This window comes from Anarrhichthys ocellatus, unplaced genomic scaffold (assembly GCF_004355925.1).
Source record: "Anarrhichthys ocellatus isolate YVR2014 unplaced genomic scaffold, GSC_Weel_1.0 scaffold25, whole genome shotgun sequence".
Classification (NCBI taxonomy): Eukaryota; Metazoa; Chordata; class Actinopteri; order Perciformes; family Anarhichadidae; genus Anarrhichthys; species Anarrhichthys ocellatus.
Window position 1 is genome coordinate 5,004,979 of NW_022280055.1, and position 24,280 is coordinate 5,029,258.

At 43.3% G+C, this 24,280-nt stretch overlaps 1 protein-coding gene across 2 annotated transcripts in view; it reads right to left on the bottom strand.

The window, feature by feature from the left end:
- Window positions 1–23,477, bottom strand: part of bach2b (BACH transcriptional regulator 2b) — a 93,518-nt gene extending 70,041 nt beyond the window's left edge. The window contains exon 1 of one of the 2 annotated variants that reach the window (XM_031861732.1): window positions 23,166–23,477. Coding sequence is in view for 1 of the 2 variants with exons in the window: in XM_031861731.1 (XP_031717591.1) it covers window positions 8,924–8,962 (39 nt within the window). In the remaining variant the exon portion in view is untranslated. Of the gene's footprint in view, window positions 1–8,923; window positions 13,827–23,165 lie in introns of those variants that run through there. The other variant, XM_031861731.1, reaches the window with a different exon arrangement.
- Between the last annotated feature and the right edge of the window lie 803 nt (window positions 23,478–24,280).

Here is a 24,280-nt window from a genome sequence, read left to right on the forward strand (position 1 = left end):
CCCCCGTTCTGTGTCAGAAGGTAAGTAAACGCTGATTTACAGAAAAGAAAATCCGCTTTTGTCCGTGTTCCGTTTCCATCTCCGCAGTTCCCATGGTCCATGGATACAGCCCCAAACTTCCTAAAGCTTTTTTTTTTTTTTTTGCCAGAGGCATCCTTTCAGCCTACGGTCTTGACAACACAGTAGGAATTTGCATGCATCAATAGTTTGGAAGAAAACAACATCCTCGACAGAATCCACAAGTCTGGAGAACCACATCCCTTTGGAAGGGTCATTTCCTTTGCAGAGCAAGATGATTGGTAAATCTACATTATTGATTTGTAGCAGCCCTCTATTCTATTGTCTCTTGTGAGCTATTTATGAAGTTGTTTTAATCAATAATCCTTTTTGCAATTTTACACTTTTCACAGTTAATCAACAGTAAATTCAACAAGGCACAACGGAGTGCAACAGAAAGACACCAAAGGGAAGGGAAAAAATCCATTCTTTTGAGTAAAGCTACATAGCTGGAGGATGCCTCGCAAGTGTGCGATGTCATACTGAAAGAAGGAACCATGGGTAAGCTCTGAGCGCCAAACGGACCACAGGCGTAGCTTTTGCACCCACACCACCCCGTTATACCTTCCTTGGTTGAAGGCCCTGTGGACCGTGCTCACAACTGGGGGTGACATCCCACCTATAGACCCCTGGTCACGGGCAACAAAAGCTAGATGCCACACAACATCAAATACTGAGAGAACAATAAATCCAGTCAAGGCTCAAGAGTTTGGCTCTGGAAAGAGACATCAAAAGGCCCCATTGACTCATAGTAATAGCACAACATATCAATGTACAGTCACAATGCGGTCGTTGCCTCTATCTTGCGTGGACAGGTCTGTGTTAGAGCTGGTCCATGTCCAACTCAAGTTTACTCATCACGGTTTAGCACGACTCATCTGGTGAAAAACAGTTGCGCAATGACTTCCCTGCCTGGAGAGGAGCTTTGTCAAGTCTGACCCCTGATGATGTAAGATATGTCATCAGGGTTATCTCAGCTTGGCTCTAGAGTTGACATTTATACCAGAGGGTCTGCGGTACAAACTGGGGTCGGAGTCTGAACCTCTACCAGGGCAGGGCTGGTCTAATGGACTACATCAATAAGTGACAGAAGTGTATAGGTGGTGCTCGGAGCTTGCTGAGGTAATGACTACTTGCAGAGCTATTTGGGGAACTGCTGTAGCTGGAGAGCTAACTTAAACCACTAATGCTGCATTCACACATACCTAGTAGGGATGCACCGATCCAATTTTTTCAGTCCCGATACCGATACCTGGGCTTTGGGTATCAGCCGAAACCGAGTATGTTCCAACACCAGTGTCTAATTAATAAGCTGCCCCACTGTGTGGAAGAGTTCTGGATCATCCTTTTATGTGTAATTCTACAAATGAATTTGTTACTAATGGCGAGTTACAAGCTTGGTTGCTAATCGGACATTAGGGTTTACACATTTGTCCCATAGACTCCTGTCACCTCACCATGTCTCTTTTATAGAGCCGTTTGCTCTGTGGCAGATCAGCGTTAAATAAAAGTGGATGGTGCAACACAGCTAATAGGCTACGATAAATCAGCTGACACAATGGGCAACTTTACAGTACACACTTGAGCTATAATGTACAGTAATGAGATGCAACCCTCGCTCCCCCCCCCCCCCCCCATGAACATACATAGCACCATGGAAGCGTAAAGTTCCCAGACCCAGAAAAGTCACACATGCACAGACGGAGGATATACAGCCTCTTGACAGCTTCAACGGGAGTGGGAAGACATGCTATGATGGCATCTAAATAACACTTGTGCAGGGCTCATTAAAACTGCCCTGTGCGTTGGTCATTAACTCTCCTCTTCGGCGCCCTTCATCACTCAAGGAGGGGTGAATAGGGGTTGCCACTGCAGTGTACAACCTTGTTTTCCAACGTGCTCACAGGAACCAGACTGTGCTGAATTATGTCCTGTGAGAGTGTTGCCGCTTTTTATAGGCTATAAAAAGCATTAACCCACTGAATGTCCTCTAAACAGTTTAATTCCACAATGGAAAATATGTAAAAAAAAAAATTTAAAAAAAGCAGCTAGTGCCTGTTCCTGCAAAGGTAATACTGCTATCAAAGAAGAAATTTAATGCAAAAGAAAAATGAGTTTTCTCTTCTCGGAGCGGACTTTACTCCCAAGCTACACTCACTGGCATCACAGCACATGGCTACCAGCCATTGAGTTAACACTGAACCTGATAGTAGCATTCTGTGCCAGTCCAACTCCAAAATTAGCTCAGATTAAATTATTGATGCTGGATAGGCATGCTTTCTCTCCCCGTCTTTGGTTGCACAACAAGAGTCTACAGCCACGCAAGCACCTCTTTGAGTAGACACAGTTGTGCTACTATAAACACTAATACTAATGTCAGCTTGCTAACGTGCTCACAATGACAATGCTAACACGCTGATTGCTTAGTGTGTAGCGTTCACAGAAACAAGTTTTAGGCAAGAAAACTACTTGGTTAGGTTTATAAAGAAGATTGTGCTTTGGGTTACAATAATTACGAAAGTGCCGTTACTTAAGTCAGTAAGACAGTCCTGTGTTTTTGGACTGAGCCCATTCAACCCAACCTCCATACGCGGACTTTGGCGCTTTTTATACTTCCTGGTTCACGATTACGTGGATTACATATGAATGGATTTCGTGGCATATATACAAATTACAGAGCATTGCCTTTCGTAGGTATAGATACGAACAGTGTATGAGGACAGCCTAAACCATTAATTGATTCATCGATTATAAAAATAAAATAAAATCAACAACTACTTCTGTTTTCCTGAGCTTTCAACTGTAAGAATGAGCTTTCACACCCAATCAATAACTATTTGGTAATCCACTTATTATCATATCACTATTATGTAATTATTATATTTTGACATTAAATGATACATAAAAATGAAAAGATGCATTCATAATTCATAAATCATTAGTTAGCGGCAGGTGTGAAGCTACAGCAGACTATCACCTGTGTGCAGCGTACTGTAACTACCTTAAGGCACCTACTCATACTGCCATATCACCGCGATGCTACAAGACTGACATGCCAAATCCAGATTTCCCCTGCAGGGCAACTCACTCAAAACATGCATGTGTGAGAGGAGCTAGTCCGGCCGCATGAAGACGGCATGGTAGGTAAAGGTCGACAGCATTCAGGGGATGGAAAAAAAACACCCGGTCTGATCATGCAGATTAAAAGGTCAAACTTGGACTGAAACTTGCCTCCTTTCTGTGTTTTTCTAAAATTCGCCTGTGGAGGGTTTGTCTACTAAAAAGTCCCGTCTGGTCCGAAGTGTGACAGTGGTCTTGGGACGATCTGTCACGCTGTACATCCCTCCCCCCACTGGCAAGAGCGCCAGTGTATTAAAATAAATCTGTGCACACGTCCCACCCCAGCAAGCTCTCTAGACATTACCTTATACAAGGCCAGCACCGCCACGTTCTGCTGTCCCGCTGGCCTGTGAGCAGATTTTAGCTCCCATTGCTGGCCCCGGCCTTAACCCCACCCACCTCATTCACCCCCCTCCGTCTTCGGGCCCCCACCACTCCTGTGTTTCTGTGTACATGATCTCACATGACTCGACAAAACCCCGGGCCCCGGAGCGGGGCTGTCCGGAGCTTTGTTTTTTCCCCCCCAAGAGGGGAGGAGAAGATTGACTTTGTGGAGGGAGGACCTGGAGTGCTTCCCTCGACTTGGCTCAAATTGCACCACTTGTCAGGCCTGATGGATTTTGGCTAAAAATAAAAGCAAAAAAAAGGGGCCCTCGACAGGCGGATTAATGAACTCAATGGCGCTCCTCCCGCTAAACCGGGCTGCCACATTGTGCAGCGTCCCCGGGTCCCGGCGATACCTGAAAAAACAGGGATGCGCTCACGACCCCGTCAGGAGAGCGCACAAACAAAACATTTTGTTTTTCCATGTGCAGGCGAAGGAGTAGAGCAAATGCAAGATGAGCCAAGTGAGTGAGGAATTCCTGCCCCCCACCCCTCCTCTGTCACCCCGCCCTACGCACATTCCCCCGCCACATTCATAGCAGCAGCAAAAGAAAAAAAAAATTATGGAGCAAAACAGAGCAGCGGCAGCAGACTGGATAAAATGGTCACAACCCAACCCAAACAAATACAGCAGCAGACGAGTCTGTGGGCTTTTCCCTCCAGGAGATTAAGTCCTGTCCTGATCACTGACTGGAACTCTAAACTCAACAACTGGTGCTTTCTAAATAAAGTTTCTATGGAATATTATTCGACAACTTTTGACGCTCTTTCATCACCCTTCAACCCCTCGAGCCTTCGGTTGCTTTTGCCAGGTTTTCATTCTCTTCGTTCATAGGCTTATAATGCAGTCACTACACGTTACATATTGTTATTTACCCACAAATACCATCAGTGTGTGGGTGGTCCTGCACACATGTTCTAAAACACTTTTTGAGGAAGTTTTCTGCCTGTGTGTTCTGACGTGTCATTGTCAGTTCTGTGACCATGGGAACAATAGAAAAACAATCACTGCTTTACTATACTTGGAACACTCGTCTGAATTTGATGACTGTGAGAAAGTTGTGAGGAGAGCATTTTTCATAGGAACTGAGTTACTGGATACTGTTAGCGATGAGTCAGTTCCACTGATTCCAGCAGCATGTATGCAACATTTCTGTTGCAATTTGATTGAGCTACACGAAGCCAAAACGAAACAACGTCTGATGCCCCTTTTCCCCACCCTGCTTTCCCAAGCTCTCTCTTATTTTGGGGGGGGTAACCATGAATGCCTTTGAGGAGAGACTATCTCGAAGTGTGGGATGTTGTCCCGATCCAGCGCATCAAGTCCCCGCCTATGACGGCTGGCTTTTCACCTCACCAACTCGGGGTTATGAGGCTCCTTTAAATATTCCTTTCCCGTTTGCCATATGGGAAGCTCGTACGCGGTCTGCACGGGTGTTCCAGACGGCCATCTGGATTCGATCCCAGACCGCAAACGCAGATGTAGTGAAAGCGCTTGGTGGCAGCGCGGGCCGCCAGGCCTAATGAATGGGGAGAGCACATTCTCAACCCCTTGCAACAGGTCAGTGGCAGGCGTGGGCTTCACCTCCCTTCGCGCACACGCACACACCAAGCGGAGGGGAAGATCAATTGTCAGGGGGGAGGGGTCTGGCCTCACCTCGCCTCCCACGCCACCAGAGAGTGTCCTGAAATATCCCTCCTCGCCTGAACAAAGGAAGAAAATTGCGAGAGGCGATACGTGATACAGCAGGGTTAAAAATAGACTCGCCGCTGACGGATAGGGCAGTGTTTGGTGACTTGTGCGTAGCGCTCTTGGTTTACACCCCGAGTAGAGATCTGTGTAGGACTCCTACGGCTCTGGATCGGAAAAAAACACAACAAGGGTAGCCATTTTTTATATTCATGGCACTTAAAGATTCAGATGTAGGATCAGAAAGCCTCGCTTTTATAAGGATTTGATGTGGCCTGGAACTAGAGAACAGAGAGAATCAGACATTCTCACGCATGTCAAAGCAAAGAACGTCCTGTTTGGTGGTGGTGGGGGTGGGATTCAAAGGCCCTCATGGTATGTGAGGCATGAATAATCTGCCCGAGGAGACCACCTTTTTTACATTTGTATTGTTTTGATGCCACTGCACATGGCGCAGCGCATAGAGGATCGTCGTAACATTGTGCCATGCAGGAAAAATCCACGAGAAGAGCCGCGAGCTTTTCCGACTGTGGTTTGCTGCGCATCAATCAGAGCCCGGTGAGAGAAGAGGGGGCACTGGGAGGCAGGGGAGTTCCTGAAAGCCACTTGTTTTCTTGCAAAGTGTTAACGGGCCGCTCGATTCAATCAGAGGATCAGACGTCTGAATCGGGCTCCGGAGGTGGTCTTTCGCTCAAGGTCAGAGCTAAAAATGGAAAAAAATGCCTGAATGAGGAAGGAAATTAGCATAAAACGAGGTGTTGTAATATTGTCTTTATTTTTTTGCCCCCCCCCCCCCCAAATTCCTTACTATGCAATACTTTCCCTTTCCCTCAAACACGAGCGCATTTGTGGCCAAATGACAGGAAAGAGCAGCGTTTCTTCATACAGAAATGATTGATTCACAAGACATTCCGGGGGCATAAAAGGGAATCATTTCTCCCACTCCGTGTCAGAAGTGCATGCAACATGCCTCGGAGTGACAGGAACAATGGCCTCTTTCACTGCCGTCGCCAGGCTGGAGATGGGGAGGTGCATCATGGGAAGCAGACAGGCGGACAGGCTCAGAGAGGCCTCGCACAAACCCCCGGCAACAAGCGGCGGCGCTTAAAGCGTCCAGATATGGGCCATGTGAGGGTTGTACGCTCTGTGAAAAACACATGCCGCCAAATACGCTTAGCCTGGATCAGAGAGCCGGCAGTTCACAGAGCCTCTTTTCAAGATGTTGAACAAACACAACTGGTCACATATTTCTCAGGTGCATAAAGCATTTGAAAAGAATATTTTCCTGGTGATTAAAACAAAAAGGGGACTTGCAGAAATTCAAGTTAATGCTTGAGGAAATATCCTTAAATTAATGAGGATTTATTCTTAAGTGTACTTCGAGACTATGGAATCCCTTTGCACAACAAAAATGAGGGGATTTGTGTCTTGAATGCAGTTTGGAGACAGAAGAACCCCTTTGGATACTTATCATTTTTTGGTATATTTGTTTTTTTTGGCACATGCGTCTCCTCCAGTTTTGCTCCATTTTCTCAATTTTTTGCCAAACATTGTTTGAGTAACAGGAAGCAGGAAGTCATTCAGGATTTTAGCTTCCTTTTTCGGACATTTCTTACACCCCTAGGTAGAAGAGTTAAGAAATATGAAACCGCTTAATGAGACCGCATTCCAATGTTTATGCAACCTTGCAAAGATGTTCCAATAGGTGACCTCGGCACTCTGTATGTTATGGAGTGAGCAGTAATGGGGACAAACACAGATATTGCACAAATCAAATTGCAGTACCGATATCATCAGTCGGCACCAAATGTTCAAGGCAACCAGGCAGCAACCTCCCGGTCTGTTAAGGGAGGCCAATGCGCAAGTGCCTTAAATTTGCATTCTCTCTAATGGCCATCAGGGGGCGACTCCTCCGGTTGCAAAAAGAAGTCTGATTGTATAGAAGTCTATGAGGAAATGACCCTAACCTCTCTTCATTTATTACATCAGTAAACATTGTAAACATGACTTTATGGTCTCAATCTGTAGTTTCAAGTCTCCTTCAATACAGCATGTCGTTCATTTAGTAAATTATGGTCCATTTAGAGTAAAGTAGACAATAAAGCAGGGTATGCTTTAGGGCGGGGGTAGTTTGTGATTGACAGGTTGCTACCACGGCGTTGTGTGGTTCATGTTTTTGTCTTGGAACTTTGACCCTTTCACAGTTTGTTTTCCGTTCATAACGTTAAACACGCTTAAAATGTCTGTTTCAGCAGGCGGTTGAACTAAGCCCCACCCTTTTGTGTCACTTCTGGTTCCCAAAAAACAAGATGGCTGCAGCCAAAAGCCAATATAGCGACGGCGGGAAAAAAAATCCAAGATGGCGAAGGCCAAAATGCCAAACTCAAGGCTTCAAAAACGGAGTCCACAAACTAATGGGTGACGTCACAACGACTACGTCCACTTCTTTTGTACAGACTATGAAGCCAACTGAAGAACACTAGTATAAGGGGAGCTGTCCTCAAATGACTTCCTTTTGAGAATTACAATAAGAAAAAAACAAACACTAAGGAGATGGAATTGACACATATCTACTTGATTTCTCAGTAAAAGTGAATTATGATTTCAAATACATGCACTTTACAGTTGGAGGTACACGTCTCAAAGGCCTGATCAGCACGCCGCAGCTGCCAGAAAGTAAAGTCTCCACGTTGAGCTGGTCTTAGGGCGCGCCACACAGATGCCAGCACTCCATGTGGTCTGTGCTAAGTACTCTGACAACTTGTACTCTTTACTACAGCAGCTTTAACCCCGCGATATATACGCTAAGTCACAAACTTCTAGGCTATGAGACTAACAGCTCCAGGACAAAGAACGCCTTTGTGTTTCGAGAGAAGACTTGAGAAAAGCCGGGATAAGAGTTCTGACTTAATATACACACGAGAGCTGCCATAAAGAGATCTGTGGGCAGCGTGTCACCTTAAGAGTTATAGTTTCCCTTTTAACAAGCACATATTGAATGGGATATCTTGCCAGGGATCTATTATTAGAGGGTTCAAAATGTACATTTCCTTCATTTATTCTTTACGAGTTTTAACGGTGATGACGAGGTTTGTTTGAAGATTTACACGAGCACGGGAGAGAACGAAAAAGACGCAGTTGGCTCAATTATCATTGAATATTAAGTCTACGACAGCTGCTATTCTAGCACCTGCAAAGGAAGTCAGAGAAGGAAGCTTTATTTCCTTTGCAACAGTTAGTTATAAATGGAAACGCACACACTATTTATCAGTTTGGAACATTGTGGTTGTCGCTTGTTGTCTGCGAGCGCACAGCGGTATTATCTGTCTTCAAGAACTTCAGAATCATCCATTTTATTGGAAAGATTTTGATTCATAAAATCTTCTTTTTTTTTTTTGATACTTCGAAACAGAAAGGAACGCATGGCATTATTTTACAGCGATATAAATAAATGCATTTCGTTGCTGTTGGGAATGACATTTTGAATAAATAAAGATCATGAAGCAGTCAGATTGAATTTCTGTTTGTCTGCGTGTGTCACGAATGTTTGCCTCGGCTTCACGCTGTCTAACCGCAACAGGAAAAAATAAAAAGAAACAGATTTCCTGCCAACAGACAACAACGTCTTGACATACAATGAACAGAAGTTTGAGTGCACACAGCGTTACTTACAGACTTGTCCTTCATCTTCCGATGGCGATTGGTGATCATTTATCCAGGGGGCATGCGTATACGGTCACACAGACACATCTACATCACCATCAGTCAGAAAGACGCAGGTACATGACTGGCAGGCGGGTGGGGGGGGGGGGGGGGGCGTCCCTGCAGCGTGAAAACAGACCGTCCTTATCATCCACAATTACCCATGCACTCACCACATGCTTTTAAATGTCAAGATTCCAAACACCGATTTTGCGACTAGAAGTGAAAACTTTTGTCAGAGAAGCATTACGCTATAATTAGTTATTTATTTTAATAATATATAACATAAATATTTGTAATTAATTTGTTAAACACCTGTAAAATATAGCTTTCAGTTTGATTGTTTCAGGAATTTTCTAGAATCAAGACGGATATGAAAAATAGGGAAGATTAAAATGCTTGTTAAAAATAAATGGTATTTGATTTTAGTGTTGCTGTTCCAGAATCCTTTAAGTTAATTTGCTTCTAAACAAGGGACATGCTTTTGTTTGTTCTGTTTAATTTAATTTGTTTGTAATTAATACATTTGAATTTCATTAAATCTTTCTTTTTAAATGTTTTTGTAGTGCAACCTCATAAATAGGGGCTACCGTATTTGTGATCCATTACCAGACTTTTCACATTACACACAAACCTTTCAATTCCAAAAACATATTTTTCCCCCCTTTTCCAAATCTCCTCAGTAACAAAGAGTTTTAAATGTTAATTCTTTAAACTTTTATTTTTATATAAAATAACAAAATTAGATTAAACTGAGTTCATTCTCAGATTTCTGATTTAAACTCAGACATCAACAACTTTTTTTCACATGTGGACCTAATCTTTAATCTTACAATTGCATCTCACCGTCTTCATCAGTGGATAGAGTTAGCACAGCTGTCATGAAAACTTTAATTATTTACCAATGAAGACCATGAGATGCATTTGAAATGCTCTTGAAAAAGCTAGTAAGTGGACGTAAAGAGAGATTTTTCATGTCAAAGTACCACTTCCAGGTTCAACAATTAACACTCAACTAAAGAACTAATTGAAAAGAAAAAGATAGATTAATCAGTGATTTAAAAAAAAGAATTAGCTGCAGCCACAAATGTATTTTGAATCCATAAACTTATTTTCTTATCATTTCTTTTTGTAAATAAAAATAAAAATGTTAATATATTTTGATTGTATTTATTGAACTGTATTTTTTTATTCAAATTATTTTGTAAAATTATAAGAAAATTTGATTTTAGAAAAGAAATACCCAAACATCTGTGGCTGCACCTAATTATTTTAATCTCTTTTTGATTTAATACGTCAATTGAGTGCTCATTTGTTTTGTTGTTTGACAAGAAAAATGTCAACTTAAGGTCCACTTTTCCAGAGCTTTCAACCACATCTCGTGGTCTTCACCGGTCAATAAAGCTATCATGATAACTGACTAACACTGTTTTTTAACAATTCCCAAAAATTGAAAATTGCTGTCTTCCAACTGCTTATCTCGACTGCCATGTGTGCCGCTGAGGAAATGTATTCTGTTACTGGTACAAATCAACCCAACACTGAATCCGATTCATTTGGTATTAGCGTAGATGTCTGCCTCATCGTGTCTTATTCCAACAGTAGTTCATGAAACAATGACACAAGTGGAATTACTGCCGACTGTCTGACATGATTAAGTTTGAGTCTAGACTGCAGTGAGAGCAAACAGCACTGTGGTTCACTTTCATTTTCTAATCAGTCGTGAAATCTCTTTATTTTGCCCCGTTCTCGTCTTATTTGGTGTCCACTGAACAGCTGCGCATTTGCGACACAGATATCGCGATGTCTGGAGAAAGCTGCCGAGCGTAGTGCCACGGATGAGCCTGTTTGTGGTTCTTGTCGCTCTCGGAGGAGGATGAGATAGACTGTGAGAGCTGGCTTCAAGCTCAGCGTAAACGTTCCTCTCGTACACACTGTGGAAACAGCCATCAGAGGGAGACCGAGCAGCACTTGCTAAGCATGATGGGAACCAATTTGCTTCCCCCCCCCCCCCCCCCCTTCCAGATACAACCCTCTGAGTGAGATGAAAAGGGAAGCTGCGCTACTGTAATCCATCTAAATGGCCGGCTCCTGCAACCTTTCATGTAGCCATGACTACTGATCCCCGCTCTCACCAACTCTCCCTGCGTCTGCCTTTGTTTCTCCATCTTTCCTCCTCTCTGTCTTTTACGGGAACGCCTCTGTAACTGAACTTTAAACACAAAGCTCCCGCTGATGATTCTGTGTTGTCTTAAAGGGACAGTGTGTGGCATTTAGGGGGATCTATTAATAAGTGGTTTCTGTTTTGTATAGCCACCTAAAAATCGGAATTGTTGCATTTTTGTGAGCTTAGAACGAGACGCTTATGTCTACATACATTGTGGGTCCTCTTCACGGAGCCGGCCGCCATGTTGCTACAGTAGCCCAGAACGGACAAACCAAACACTAGCTAGATAGGACCATTCACGTTTTTTAACGTTTTTCGCGTCGCCCATCGTGGTTTTCCTACGCGCTTGGCACACAGGGGAAGTTTCAGCCGGTTGCAATCTGCAACCTCCCCCGCTGGATGTCGCCAAATCCTACACACTGCGCCTTAAAATAGAAAGACTTTATTAGTACAGACCACGATGTGCCCGTAGTACAGAGTATCAAACCTTGTTCACAGTGCATCTCCTAGTAGCAAACGGAAGTGAAGCCGAGACATCTGTATAGCCCCCCTGGTGGCTGGCTGTTCATTTAGGCACCGCTTGATTCGTTATGTTTTCTATGAGCAAAGCCCGCAACTTAAACGTTAATATCGCAGTCGATCATGTCCGTTCAACTGTGGGAAAAGCAGTTTACACATGTCAAAGCCACAAAATAGAGAGCAAATGCGAACAAGTACCCGTCAAGTGAGTAGAGAGTCAAACAAACACACACACACACACACACACACACACACACACACACATACACACACACACACACAAACAATGGAAGGTGATAAGTGGGTACCACTGCTTCAAAAGTGCCTGACTGCAAGGGACCAATCTAGACTGAGACAACTTCTCATGTGGAGTCGAACCACTTAGACTCTAATCTAATTTCCTGGAAACAGAGGACGGAAAAATATTCTTATTTAAACCTTTAAAATCAAACATAGGAGTAACGGGTTTAAAAGTCAGAGGCAGGCTTGTTTTGACATGCTTGGCTGACACAGATCTTGTGTCAATGGCGGACCGTCCAACACCTGCAACTTGTCCCTCATGACACTGGCCTGGCCGGTGGAGCGCATGTGACCGCTGCAGGTACACAACAACAGTCAGCTGCCTCACTGCGGAGCCGATGCGTGTCAATAGGGTTCACACTGCCCCACTGCAAACTCGCCAGGGCTCACAATGACCGCATGTTTATTTTACCTATTGTGAATGTCACACCGTTAAAACCACCTTTTATTACTTGAGACTGTTGGGAGAATCAGTAACTGCTGGCTATCAGACATCAACATCCGTCTTCTTACGCCCATAAAACGTTGTGCTCCGGGGTCACTTCCTCTCGTTACTCGGGATTACATTCTAACACCTCTTCCTAACGAGCGAGCGAGCGAGCGCACTCTGGCAGATGGAGCTGGAAAATTAGATTTTGATACATAGTGCGAGGGGGTGTGGTTTTTTTTCTAGGGCCGTTGTGATTTCTCCGTCCGCAAAATGAGCAAGTCTCTTGAGAAATTTATGATAGTTATGAATAAATAACTTCATTTTTATAAAATCATTTCCTCAGCTAGAATGATTCGTTTATCTGATTTGTAGACTGGAGGGAAAAAGGAAATGTCAAAGTTGTCAAAGTTGTCAAAGTTGTCGGGACGCCAGCGTAGATTTTTGGAAAATGAAAATAGGTTGGAGGTGGAGCTAGAGAGCGACATTTTTAGTCTTTTTCTTACTTAATTACTCAGTTAGTCTCTCTAGGAGTATAACATTCTGGGCTAATTCTGTAGCACATAATAATACATGTCAACATTTAGCTTTTTTTGTTGTGAAACCTTTGGTGCGAATTATACTTTCCGTATTCAGACGGGCCAACATGCAACTACTACGTTGTGAAAGTGAATCTTAATGTTGTGAGGTGAAACAAAACAACTTCAGGTTCAAGCAATGTAACATCTGAAACACGGCGTTAGTTAAGTGTGCAAATTGCGTAACAACATTTTTTTGTTTGACGCGGGACACAAACTACGGCCTCCTGGGCGAAAGTCCTAAGTGTGTTTGTCCCCTCCATCGACCCCAGGCCTTTACCGCCCTTTAATCTATATTACGTGACTCAAAGTATGACCGAACTGCCTCAAACACGCCTGGTGTGAGCGTGCCCCGAGAGGACTTGCCATCGTTACCATTTTACGCGCTCATTCACTTGAAATTACAGGATGAAATCAGCTTTAAGCTGGCTGTCAAGTATCCGCGCACACATCGCTCCCCCACAGGAACGGCTGTGTACGTGGACTCGACCCAACACATAAGACTTTCATGTTTTCCATTCCACATCTGTGAGTGTGCAACGAATGGAAAACCCATCGGGGTAAACGTCATGCTCTCGGTTTTTAATGCTTTCATTTCACTGCTTTTTTTTTCTTCTCAGAATTAATGTTCCCCTTTCTTGCCCCTTGTCCTCAGCCATTAAAGAAGAAAAAAAACACCATCATTAGGAAAAGTACGAGGCACAGTGGGACACTAGAGTGCACAGACAGGATCTCCACCTATGACTGCCTGCTGTGAAATGGCAGGAAGCCACCGCCGGCAAATCCTGCTGATCTCGTTGTAAGCTTACTGTTTTACAGTACAGCACAGGGGCTCGGTACAGGAAGTGGGCACATTATTGCACGTCCACGCCCACAACCCCCCCCCCCCCCCCCCCCCCCCCTCGCCTCTCCCCTCCCACCACTACGCCAACCCCCCTCCCAACCACCTGTGCTGGTCTCACAGGATGTCCCCCCCTTCCAACCCTCTTCTCCTCCCTCAGACGAGCTCCTCTACAGCTGCACTGTTTCACCAAACCACACACTGCACACGCTTTGTTGTTTTACACTCCATTGCCTTGACAACGCCAGAGAAGGAGATATGATTGGGTTTACTGTAAACCGTCTCAAAACACATTAAGTCGTTAAGAGGGGGGTCCACCCTCCACCCAAAAACAAGACACAAATCTAATAGACCTCTCAAGCCATGCAGAGTCATGATAATATGAACACTGTTTCTGGATGATTCTTAATTCAAAGCAACTACGGTGATGAGCGTTACACAATATTATAATGTGCTTTTTCAAGCATTTTTCAACCGCGTCTGTGGTTAGGTATAGGTTACAAAAGTACTTGGTTAGGTTTAGAAAACAAAAGTACTTGGTTAGATTTAGATAACAAAAGTACTTGGTTAGATTTAGATAACAAAATTACTTGGTTAGGTTAAGGTAACAAAAGTACTTAGTTAGGTTTAGCTTACAAATGTACCTGGTTAGGTTTATGTAACAAAGGTACTTGGTTAGGTCAAGGTAACTTAAGTACTTGGTTAGGTTTAGCTTCCAAATGTACGTGGTTAGGTTTAGTAAAAGATCTTGGTTGGGTTAAAATAAGTGTTTGTTATGTAAATTCGCCATTTTGAATCAAAATATATCATCCTGTAGATCCGTAGAGCTTTTTTTTGGGGGGGGGGGGGGGTCAACTGGCCAGCCAGTGTTTCTCAGATTGGAGTGAGACGAGGAGAAAAGGTGATGTCGTGATCTTCGCAATAGAACATCTTTGACGTGTCGAGTCTTGGCCAATCAGCGTTCAGATGTCGACAGCGTCTTTATTTCCCTCCGTTAAAGTTTAAGTTACGTTATGTTCCGTTACCGTTCAGACTTGCTGGGTTGAGTTAACATCCACTGCATGCAAAACTTTATCGACTGTTAACGTTCGTCATTATCACGATTTAGGAGGAAAAAACGTAACGTGATGAAACATGCAGCCCCCCCGTGTTCCGGTTCAGTTCACGCGGTCACTCGTTAACGTTAAACCTGAACACCGGCGCATATGGTTGCAGGTTGTTTGTTTTAACTCAAAGTAGAATGAGGATGAGATGATGAGGTCAAAGAGCTTCGGGGGGAGGAGGCTGGTTGTGTAGCGCAGCTTGACGCAGGGCTGAGCTGTGAGTGCAGCTGGGCCTGGATAAAGGTTGAGGTCTAAACAGACGTGAGTACAGCGTCCCGCTGTCACAGCATTTTAAATACGGCAGGGTATGCTAAATGCAGCCTCTGCTCCAAGGAGATAAAGTACAGCAACAAGGGCTCACATGTCCTCTCATCACACTGCCAGACACTGTTCACTGTGATGACCACAGCCAGTGTACTAACAGTCCCAACAGTCCCACGTGCAGCTATTATTATTATCAGTTATTATCACAGCTATTATTTTACTTTTAGAATGCTACATTTTAAAGCTCATATTTAAAATAAAATGCTCCTGATATGTGTGACACATATCTGCACTCATTTTGTTTTGATTTTCACAGGTTGCAGTTTATTGTGAATATCTTGGAAAGATATTCACAATAAGCTATTTTTTGCCAAATATTAGTTATTTTTTGGAGGAGTCACAAAATGTTATTTCAATAAAAGTTCAACATAGACCATTTTGTTACAATTTTGTTGGAGCGGTGGCGCATGAACATTTTTCTTCCTCCAAAGTGGGGCGCGACAGAAAAAGTTTGAGAACCACTGGTTTAGAGGAAGACGACTTCGTTGGTCTTTTTGAAGAGAAGGTCCATACAATCTATTCTTTTGTTTCTAAGATCAAAATAATACACAGTGGTATTTTCTTTTCTAGAAGACAAATAGTTGGCTGAGTGTGTGATACTGCTGAGTGGAAAGAATTTCCTCCTGTAGTTTGTGCGATTTACAGGGTTCACGTTAATTAGTGACATTTTGTTGTAGCACGAGTGAACGGTCCCTTTAAAAATGGATGTTGTGCCGTAGAGTTCATGATCTTATGTTATTGTCAGGTTCGCAACCGTGCAGCGACAATGAACTAATGCATGAACCACGAGCATTCCTCATTGTCATCTGTGACTATTTGTCTGTCTGTCTATGTGAGCTCACAAAGCAAACAAGAGATCACATGGAGTACCATAGTGATCAATAGTCCCCCCCCCCGATTTGTTTACTCCGACCCTTTAGAAAAGCGAGCCTATTATTTTCTATTTATACTGCGTTCTTCAGCCACAGAAGTCAGAGCTCCATGTTAACGCGCCACACAGGCACAATGGGAGCGTCTTGTTTTTCTGTGATGTGCAAATGAATCCATCTCGGGAGGAATTCTGATGGAAAACAACGTCCTGCCAGGAGGGTCATCCCAGGGCCCTCCCCTCCTTCACTAAAACAATGACCTCACTAGGAATCCGCTGATTGTTTGAAATACCTTCCTCTACTCCGAGGGATTGGGGGGGGGGGGGGGGGGTCCGTGACTGTGATGTAACTCAGGAAGACTCATCGGAAAACACAGACAATGGCTTTTGGTCGGGAAGTGAGGAATCTGAGGTTGATGCTGAAGGTAGGATGTGCAAAAAAAATGATGTGCCAGTCTGATACAGGACTCAGAAGCCAATGCTGAAGATAAGAATCCAAAACGTAACATTTGCATAACACACGTGTTTTATAATAAAAATACGTCTAACAACATATATTTTACAGCTGACAGCGGATATGTCATTAAGAAATGGTATAAAGCTTTAGAAAAATAAAATTTTAATGATTATTTTCAAAATAAACTGCATCGAAACTTGAGGTTGGCTGTTCGTTTTTGACTTTTGGAAACGCAGTTGACACAATCTACACTCAAGATCCGCTGATTCCGGACCTTTTTCGACCGTATCACATGGTCTTCATCAACAGACTTCTAACCCTTTGTTAAAATAAAAAGGGCAGTTTATGGATTTGTACTTCCTGCTTGAGCATTCCGCAAACATACACACCACAACAGATATATGATATTTGATCATAGCAGAGAACAGTGAGGATTGCAACAACAATGGCAACGTTTTCACTGTTGCATTGTGCACTTCAACAGAACCAAATGGAGTCACATATGGATATGAGCTCAAACTTCAGAGGAAGAAGCACACAACAGCATTCTTCTGCCTGTGCAGGACGGGGGGGGGGGGGGAAACCGACTTTTTTCACTCTAACGTCATCTACACAGATGTCTTATATATTTAAAGAAAAATAATAACTGTATTCTGTCAGTTGTTTTTACAGGTGTGCTCAGCTTGTTAGAGTATTTTCGCTGAAAGCAGAAGAACCACAACTTAGTGTGTTTTCTAATCGCTAGAGAATGCAACTTTTTCAGTCTTTAGCGAAGGAGTTTAAGTAACTCTGTTATCACTTTACCACCAAGTGGTATAGGCACAATCACTCTCTTGTTGAGTTTGGACGTCTACTTTACTGTACACTGTGTGTGTGTGTGTGTGTGTGTGTGTGTGTGTGTGTGTGTGTGTGTGCGCCTGCATGTGAACTTCGAGCTCCAATTGTGTAAGCTCGTTGTGCAACTTTTAAGTTCTGGTGGAACTGGTGGAGCATATTTTGAGTTTTCAAGCTTGTATAGTTTTCTTCTTCTTCTTCTTTAATTCTTACTCGTTCTGTTTTTTTATACTTAATTAATTTACTACTTGTTTTTTACTTTTCTCTATGTATCTATACTTATTGTTCTGCAACTCCTGATTTTCCATTCTGGGGATCATTATCTTATCCTACTACATTTACTTTGACTTTACTTAACTCTTACTACACGTGCTGATTTGTTGATTTTGAGGTCTTAATGACAGCAAATTTTTTTCATTTATTTTATATTTTACTTCATAAAATAACTTTAAATACATTTCTCATGATTAAGTAACTTTTTTGGTCTTTTTTCTCTATACGTATTAGTTAGCAGCATATCTCAAAACCAAACTTCCCTTCCCTGAAGTCCACACAAGCAAATAGAGTGTTAGACAGTATTTCCCCGGTGTAACACCTGATGCTCGCTTTAGACAGACCTCTGCAATGCTCTCCAGTCCCTTGCCAGTAGTAGTAGTAGTAGTAGTGCTGCACTAATACATTCCAAACAGGGCTGCGCTAAATGTTTTCTCTGCATTCACCGAACACCACTTTACACACACGGCTCATTCTTCTAAACTGCCTCAATGGCTACTAAACCTCCTACCCTCCCTCTTTCCACCCTTTTCCAATGTTGTATTCTTGCAAAGCTATTAGAACCAGATGTGCATCATTCTATTAGCTTGGTGTGTTTCGCACAGTCGCAAAACTGACGGGTGACCGCGCGACTGGCCGTAAAGAGGGAATCGAGTCAAGAGGTCAGAGGGCGAAGCTCTCCGCTGGAGGGTCATCCTAAAAGGTTTTGACGCAGGGTGACTTGCATGTCTTGGGAATTTATTACAGGCAACACACACACACACACACACACACAAAAAAAAGAAAACCCCCAAAACAAAACAAGCCTGTGGTGTTTTAGATTTGATAGCTTCTTGGCAAGTGTCTCCGCTGAGCGGTCGAACACACAGACAGGCACCGAACGCCGCAACCGAGGACTGACGGCAGCTGGGTCTGCCGGGATAATGCAAATCTGATTTCACGTTGGTGAGCGGCGGTGCCGGGCGTGCGTCACCGCCACGAACGGCGGGAAGAAGACGAATGAGCGGCCGAGGAGGAGAAGAAGGGATCACAAAAGAGAGAGAGAGAGGAGGGGGGGGAGGAAACAATAGCCCTTGGTGTAACGTGCGGCAGGATCTTAGATTTCTCCCAGCACTGCTGTTCCATCGACGCCTCACACTGGCAGCAGCCCAGTCAAACATGCCTTTGTGCTGACGTAGGAGCGCTATGGGAACATGTTGTTTTTCTGGCCAAGGCACTGACTTTGGATGTTTGAGCTGAGCTGAGCTGGTGGGGGTTACTCAAATATCCTCAGTGATGCAAACGCTCCTTTAATGATGCACAGAAAAAAGGGAAAAAGCGGCGACGGGGATTTGCGGCTTTTTCCCCGTTCATTTCATTAAAGAGGGTTCGCTTTTGTTTTTTTTTTATACGATTCATAAGAATCCAAAAAGGATGCTGTTTCAGCACCTTAAGGGGCTGCTACGGACCCCACAAAGAGAGATGCAATTTCATGAATCATTAACCCGCAAGTGCTTGGTTACTTTTGAACACAAGCGGCTCCTTTCGTCATCACCATTTCAATTAGCTTCATAGGAACATTTCAAAAAACAAAACGTGATTACCACGGGCTCAGCGGAAAGCTGGAGGAGCTATAGCCCTGGATGGTACAGTTCAGAGTGGAAAGCATGAGGGGGGGTCATATGGAGGGGATCCTGTTGCCGTGTGGGATTTCAGCTGCGGCTGGGAACCCGGAGGGACTCATTATGTCGAGATCCCCCCAAAAACAGCCTCGCTCAGACTGGGACATGTTCCCAAGCCGAGCTCAACTTGTTATATAACAACAACATTATGACTTGTGTTTTCTTTAAAAACATAAATAAAGGACGACATGCGGGGTCTCACCTCATTTATTTTGATTGACTTGCAGTTGTGACAGAATGTTGAAATGGAGGAAGCTTCGAAATTTTTTGTGCATATTTTTTGTTGTTACAAATTGTGGATGTTTTAGTCAAACATGCCAAATGGGGTTGTAGCATTGAAGTCATTGAGTAACATTGAGTAACATTGAAGTCATGTTTGCGTTATTTTTTTCTGGGAATTTAGGGGTTTTGGCAACTTGGGGAGTTTGATTAAAGCCTACCATGGTTGGTAGGTTAATTAACTTTAACAGCATTTTGACCGTCATGGAATACACAGAAAATAACTGTAACGTACTATAAAGAATTTGTGCATGACGTCGTATAGGATCAACTTTCGTATTACTTCATAATTGCTGTCATTGACTTTTTTTTTTGCATATTATAACTTTCATGATGGATTATAATCACCGTTAATATATAACGATGAATATATAAGTGGTCATTGTTTGCTTCAAGTAAAGCGAAAAAATAGTAACTGATCCAAACCCACATCACTAATGAGACTTTTAAAGGGGACATGTAATGCTTATTTTCCGGTTCACAGTTGTATTTGGGGTTTCTACTAGAACATGTTTATATGCTTTAATGTTCCATAAACACATTCTTTTTCTCATGCTGTCTGTCTGAATATACCTGTATTCATGCTCTGTCTGAAACGCTGGGTTTTCGCGCCCGTCTCTTTAAGCCCCCTTCCGGTAAAAAAGCACAGTGTGCTCTGATTGGTCGGCGTTTTCCCATTTTCCACATCTGCACTGTTGCCATCTTCGTGGATTGAGCGGCGATTAATAATCACAAGCGAGGTCCATGGAGGTCCCAATTATTGCAATATGGGAACTTTTAAATACAGCTTTGACACCAAGTGAAGTGGCAGAACTTCGAGAGGGGGAATTCAAAAAAGGTGACGCAACAACTGGGCAATAACTTTATATAGTTGTTTACTGACATTCTGTGAAATCATATTATTTATTATATGCGATAATACACTCATATTTTTGTATTTATTATTCTGCCTAAATGAATCATTCTTATGGAATTTTAATCAGATGTAAACAGTAGCTTTGCCTGTAATGCATGACACACTTCATCAATTTGATTGTTTGTTTCATGTAATTTTGCATACATAGCGATACTGTAACTCAATAGTACATCAATGGCGTAAAAGTATTCTTATTCCCATTTCGATACCGCTTTCAATAATGGCCTTGCCCTAGAGCGATGACAGTATTGTATTGTTGTGTAAGAAGTAATGCTGAAATATCATAAAAAGACATATTTCCAGAAGATGAATAAATGGGAGATAAAGAATGACGACATCAACAGAGAGGTATCCTCTGGATGCAGGTATCAGCTGAGGAATGCCTCCAAAAAAAACCCCGCCACTACATGCAAAGTCTTAAAAGATTCGGTCTAAATCAGAGGTTTTCCAGCAAGACACAACACAACACAAGCTACATTCTCTATTTGCAAAACGTTAAATGTCTTATTGCAGACTGAAAAACATTGCACAAATGCACCGACATATGAATCACTGACCTATTAAACAGATAATAATATACAAGAAAAATGTTCTATGCCACCAAGGTCAAAATGTATGCATTCCTGTCTTTATTGACGGACAAAGAAAACTCCGTGAATAAATATCATTGGATATTTCACATGGCAATCTATAAGCAGGACAAACAAAGCGCTGGCAGATACGATGAAGTGGCATTTTAAGCCCGACTGAGTCACTGTGGGGTTTACACACACTTTTGGACCCCCTCCCCCCCCCCACCCTCCACTTTAAAATAAGCAGTGGATTGCCACGCATGGGAAAAAAAAAAAGAAAGGCAGCGGGGCTACTGTACAGAACAAAAGGTTCTCCCCTGCGTAAAAACATGCGCATGAGTGCTGTACACGCACGTGTTGTGAAAGCAGAGCGGTGCCACAGAACGACCAAACGTGTAGTCATTTTCTTCTCTTTTTTCGAAATGCCAATATTACTACGACACCTTCAGCGTGCGCTCAAAAAAAAACATCTACAGCTCGGGCTCGTGCAGCCCGATGATTAGCGGCAGAATTGCAGAGAAATAACGGCGGCACAAAACGCGACGCATCACAGTCGAGGAAGGAGGGTGATGCTGCGATCCCCTCAGCTCGGTGCCATCATCATCATCACCACCATCATCATCATCGCGTTGCATCAGCACAAACAGACAAAGAGGCTGCGATGCCCCCCCCCCCGCAAAATGCTGTATCACCGCATTAAATGGCAGCATCACACTGCACTCCCTTATGATTTTCGGGCGCACTTCATCGTGAAGTGGCACACGTGGCGCTCAAACTATAGTATCCCAAAATAAAACACAATTCATTCCGCCTTTTTTTGTGGATCTTTAATTCTAAACAAAGCTAAACTTTGTCAAAAAAAAAAACCAACACACACAAGTCACACTGAATAAGGGTATCTGTAATGGCTCGCGTGCGTCAAAGTGCGTTGTTAAGGGATTCTCAACGAAAAAACGTGTTTCCCTCCACATAACTCTTTTATTTATTTTATTTATATCGACTTGTGAGACCTTATCATCGCCTCGCATCGCAGCATAATTCACCACCACATCGCTGGCTCCTACATAACATAAGACTGACAGGGACTGACTAAGCCACTGCTGCAGCACACCATGCACATGGCAATGCAGGACCGCGCGTAAAGGCGCAGCTGTTTTGATGCACACAGTCACCACTTGATTGATTCACAAAAAACAAAAACAACAAAAGAACGTGTTCTTTTATTTACGGCAAGTCGATGGGAGAAGCGCTCGCTTTTTGTTATGATTTTTACATAAGGGGTTAATGATAATGAAAATATGGGTTCTTTAACGACACCGTCGAGCGGTTGAGACGATTCTATTGGCTGTCGGAGCAAACAAGGCTCATCCTTACACAGCAAATATTTTGATGATTTTTTTTTCATGTGGAATAATGAGCAGGTGATGACATCATTTCAGATTGGGAAAGAGCAGAAAAAGTGCAATGCATAATCATAATAGTACCAATAATAGGCATTCTATTCAGCTGCAGATTCATTTGATGAATGTACATATAGTGAGTGAGGGAGGTGTTTAATTAATGACGCTGCAAGTGACAGACAGCGACTTCTTTTATGGGATTTTTTTTGTTTTTTTTGTGCTCGTAGAAGCAGCGGCATGCCTGACCCTCCTCCGGGATCACCGACGCATATACTTTATCAAAAACCCCAGAGAGCAAAAAAAAAAACAAAAAAAAAGGAGCGCATATTGAGTCAAAGCACAACAGGATGTGGTACAGAGTTGCGTTTCACTCCTGAACCCGCGTTCACACCCCGACACATATACACTCTTTCAATATTCGCACCCCCGCCAAAAAAAAAAGCTTTCAAGAGTCATGCGGTTTTCTACTATAAGTGACTTTTTGTGTTTTTGACCCCCATACATCACAGTGAGGCGGACTCTCCCGGCTCTGTAGCCCACCGCTGCGACACTTATGCAAGTTTGCAACTCGGCTCTACGAGAGCGTCAACAATAGACTGAGATTGACAAACCGTGAATTCACACACACACGCACGCACACATAGCACGGCGAGATATCGATCAGAGAGGTAGAAAACGTGCACGGCGACTCACCTTTTACTTCCTATTCTTGCTCGTATTCCAGCGCTTTTGTCCGTTTCCCACATAAGTTCTTTCACATGATGACTCGCTTTCGTCGCTTCCCGGGCTGCAGATATCGGTGACTTCTTCTATTAAAAAAACAACGTCTAGTGTGACTCCACGGTCCGTTTGTTGCCGACTGCGCGCGCGCGTGTGTGTGTGTGTGTGTGTAAAGCGTGCGTGGTGATCCAGCGCGGCGTGCCGCTCCGTCTCCGCTGTTTGTTACACTCGACTGGAACGCCTACTCTCGGTCGCTACATTGTTGACATTCGCCGCTGACGTCACTCCATCCCCTCATTCACAACATCGTCAGCGCGGCGCGGCTTTGCCGTTGGTGCCCGCGCGGGGCGCGCGCGTACTCCCTCGAACGTGCGCAGCGGAGCTTGGAGAATCGCACTAGCGGCTACTCGCTCAAGTCCCTCCCCTCGTACTCGCTGGTTCGGCGGCCGAAAAGCCCCCACCGCACTCCCTCCTCCTCCTCCTCCTCCTTCTCCTCCTTCTCCTCCTTCTCCTCCTCATTCTCCTCCTACACATACACACACACACACACAGCAGGAATATGACGGTGAAAGATGACACAAGGCATTTTTGACAAGCTGCAGATGCAAATGTGAAGAATATTTACTCCAGTGTTTACTTATGTTTTGAATTTTGAAACCACCATCAAACTCATTTCCATCCAAAATATAACAACATATTAAATATATATATTTATACATTATATCTATAAATATTTTTTTCGGAGGGGGGGAGCAAACGATCTTAAAATTGATTATCATAAATCATAAGGTTCCCTTGCAAAAATAAAGGATAAATAAAAACATTGTGTGAGTCTCTTCTTTCTTATATAATGATTGCTGTTTAAAAAAAAAAAGGTTCTATTTTACACATCATAAAGAGACAACTTGTTCCTAATCCTATTGTCATATCCCTAGACAGAGACAGACAGTGTGAACAGCCCCCACATTTGCTTCTAGGCGCTGGTTCAAAAAAAACTTTTTGGTCTACTTATTGTATTGTTCTGTCATTTTCATTTCGTCCTTTGTAATTCATGTATTTTACAGATTTCCGGGGGGGGGGGGGGGGGG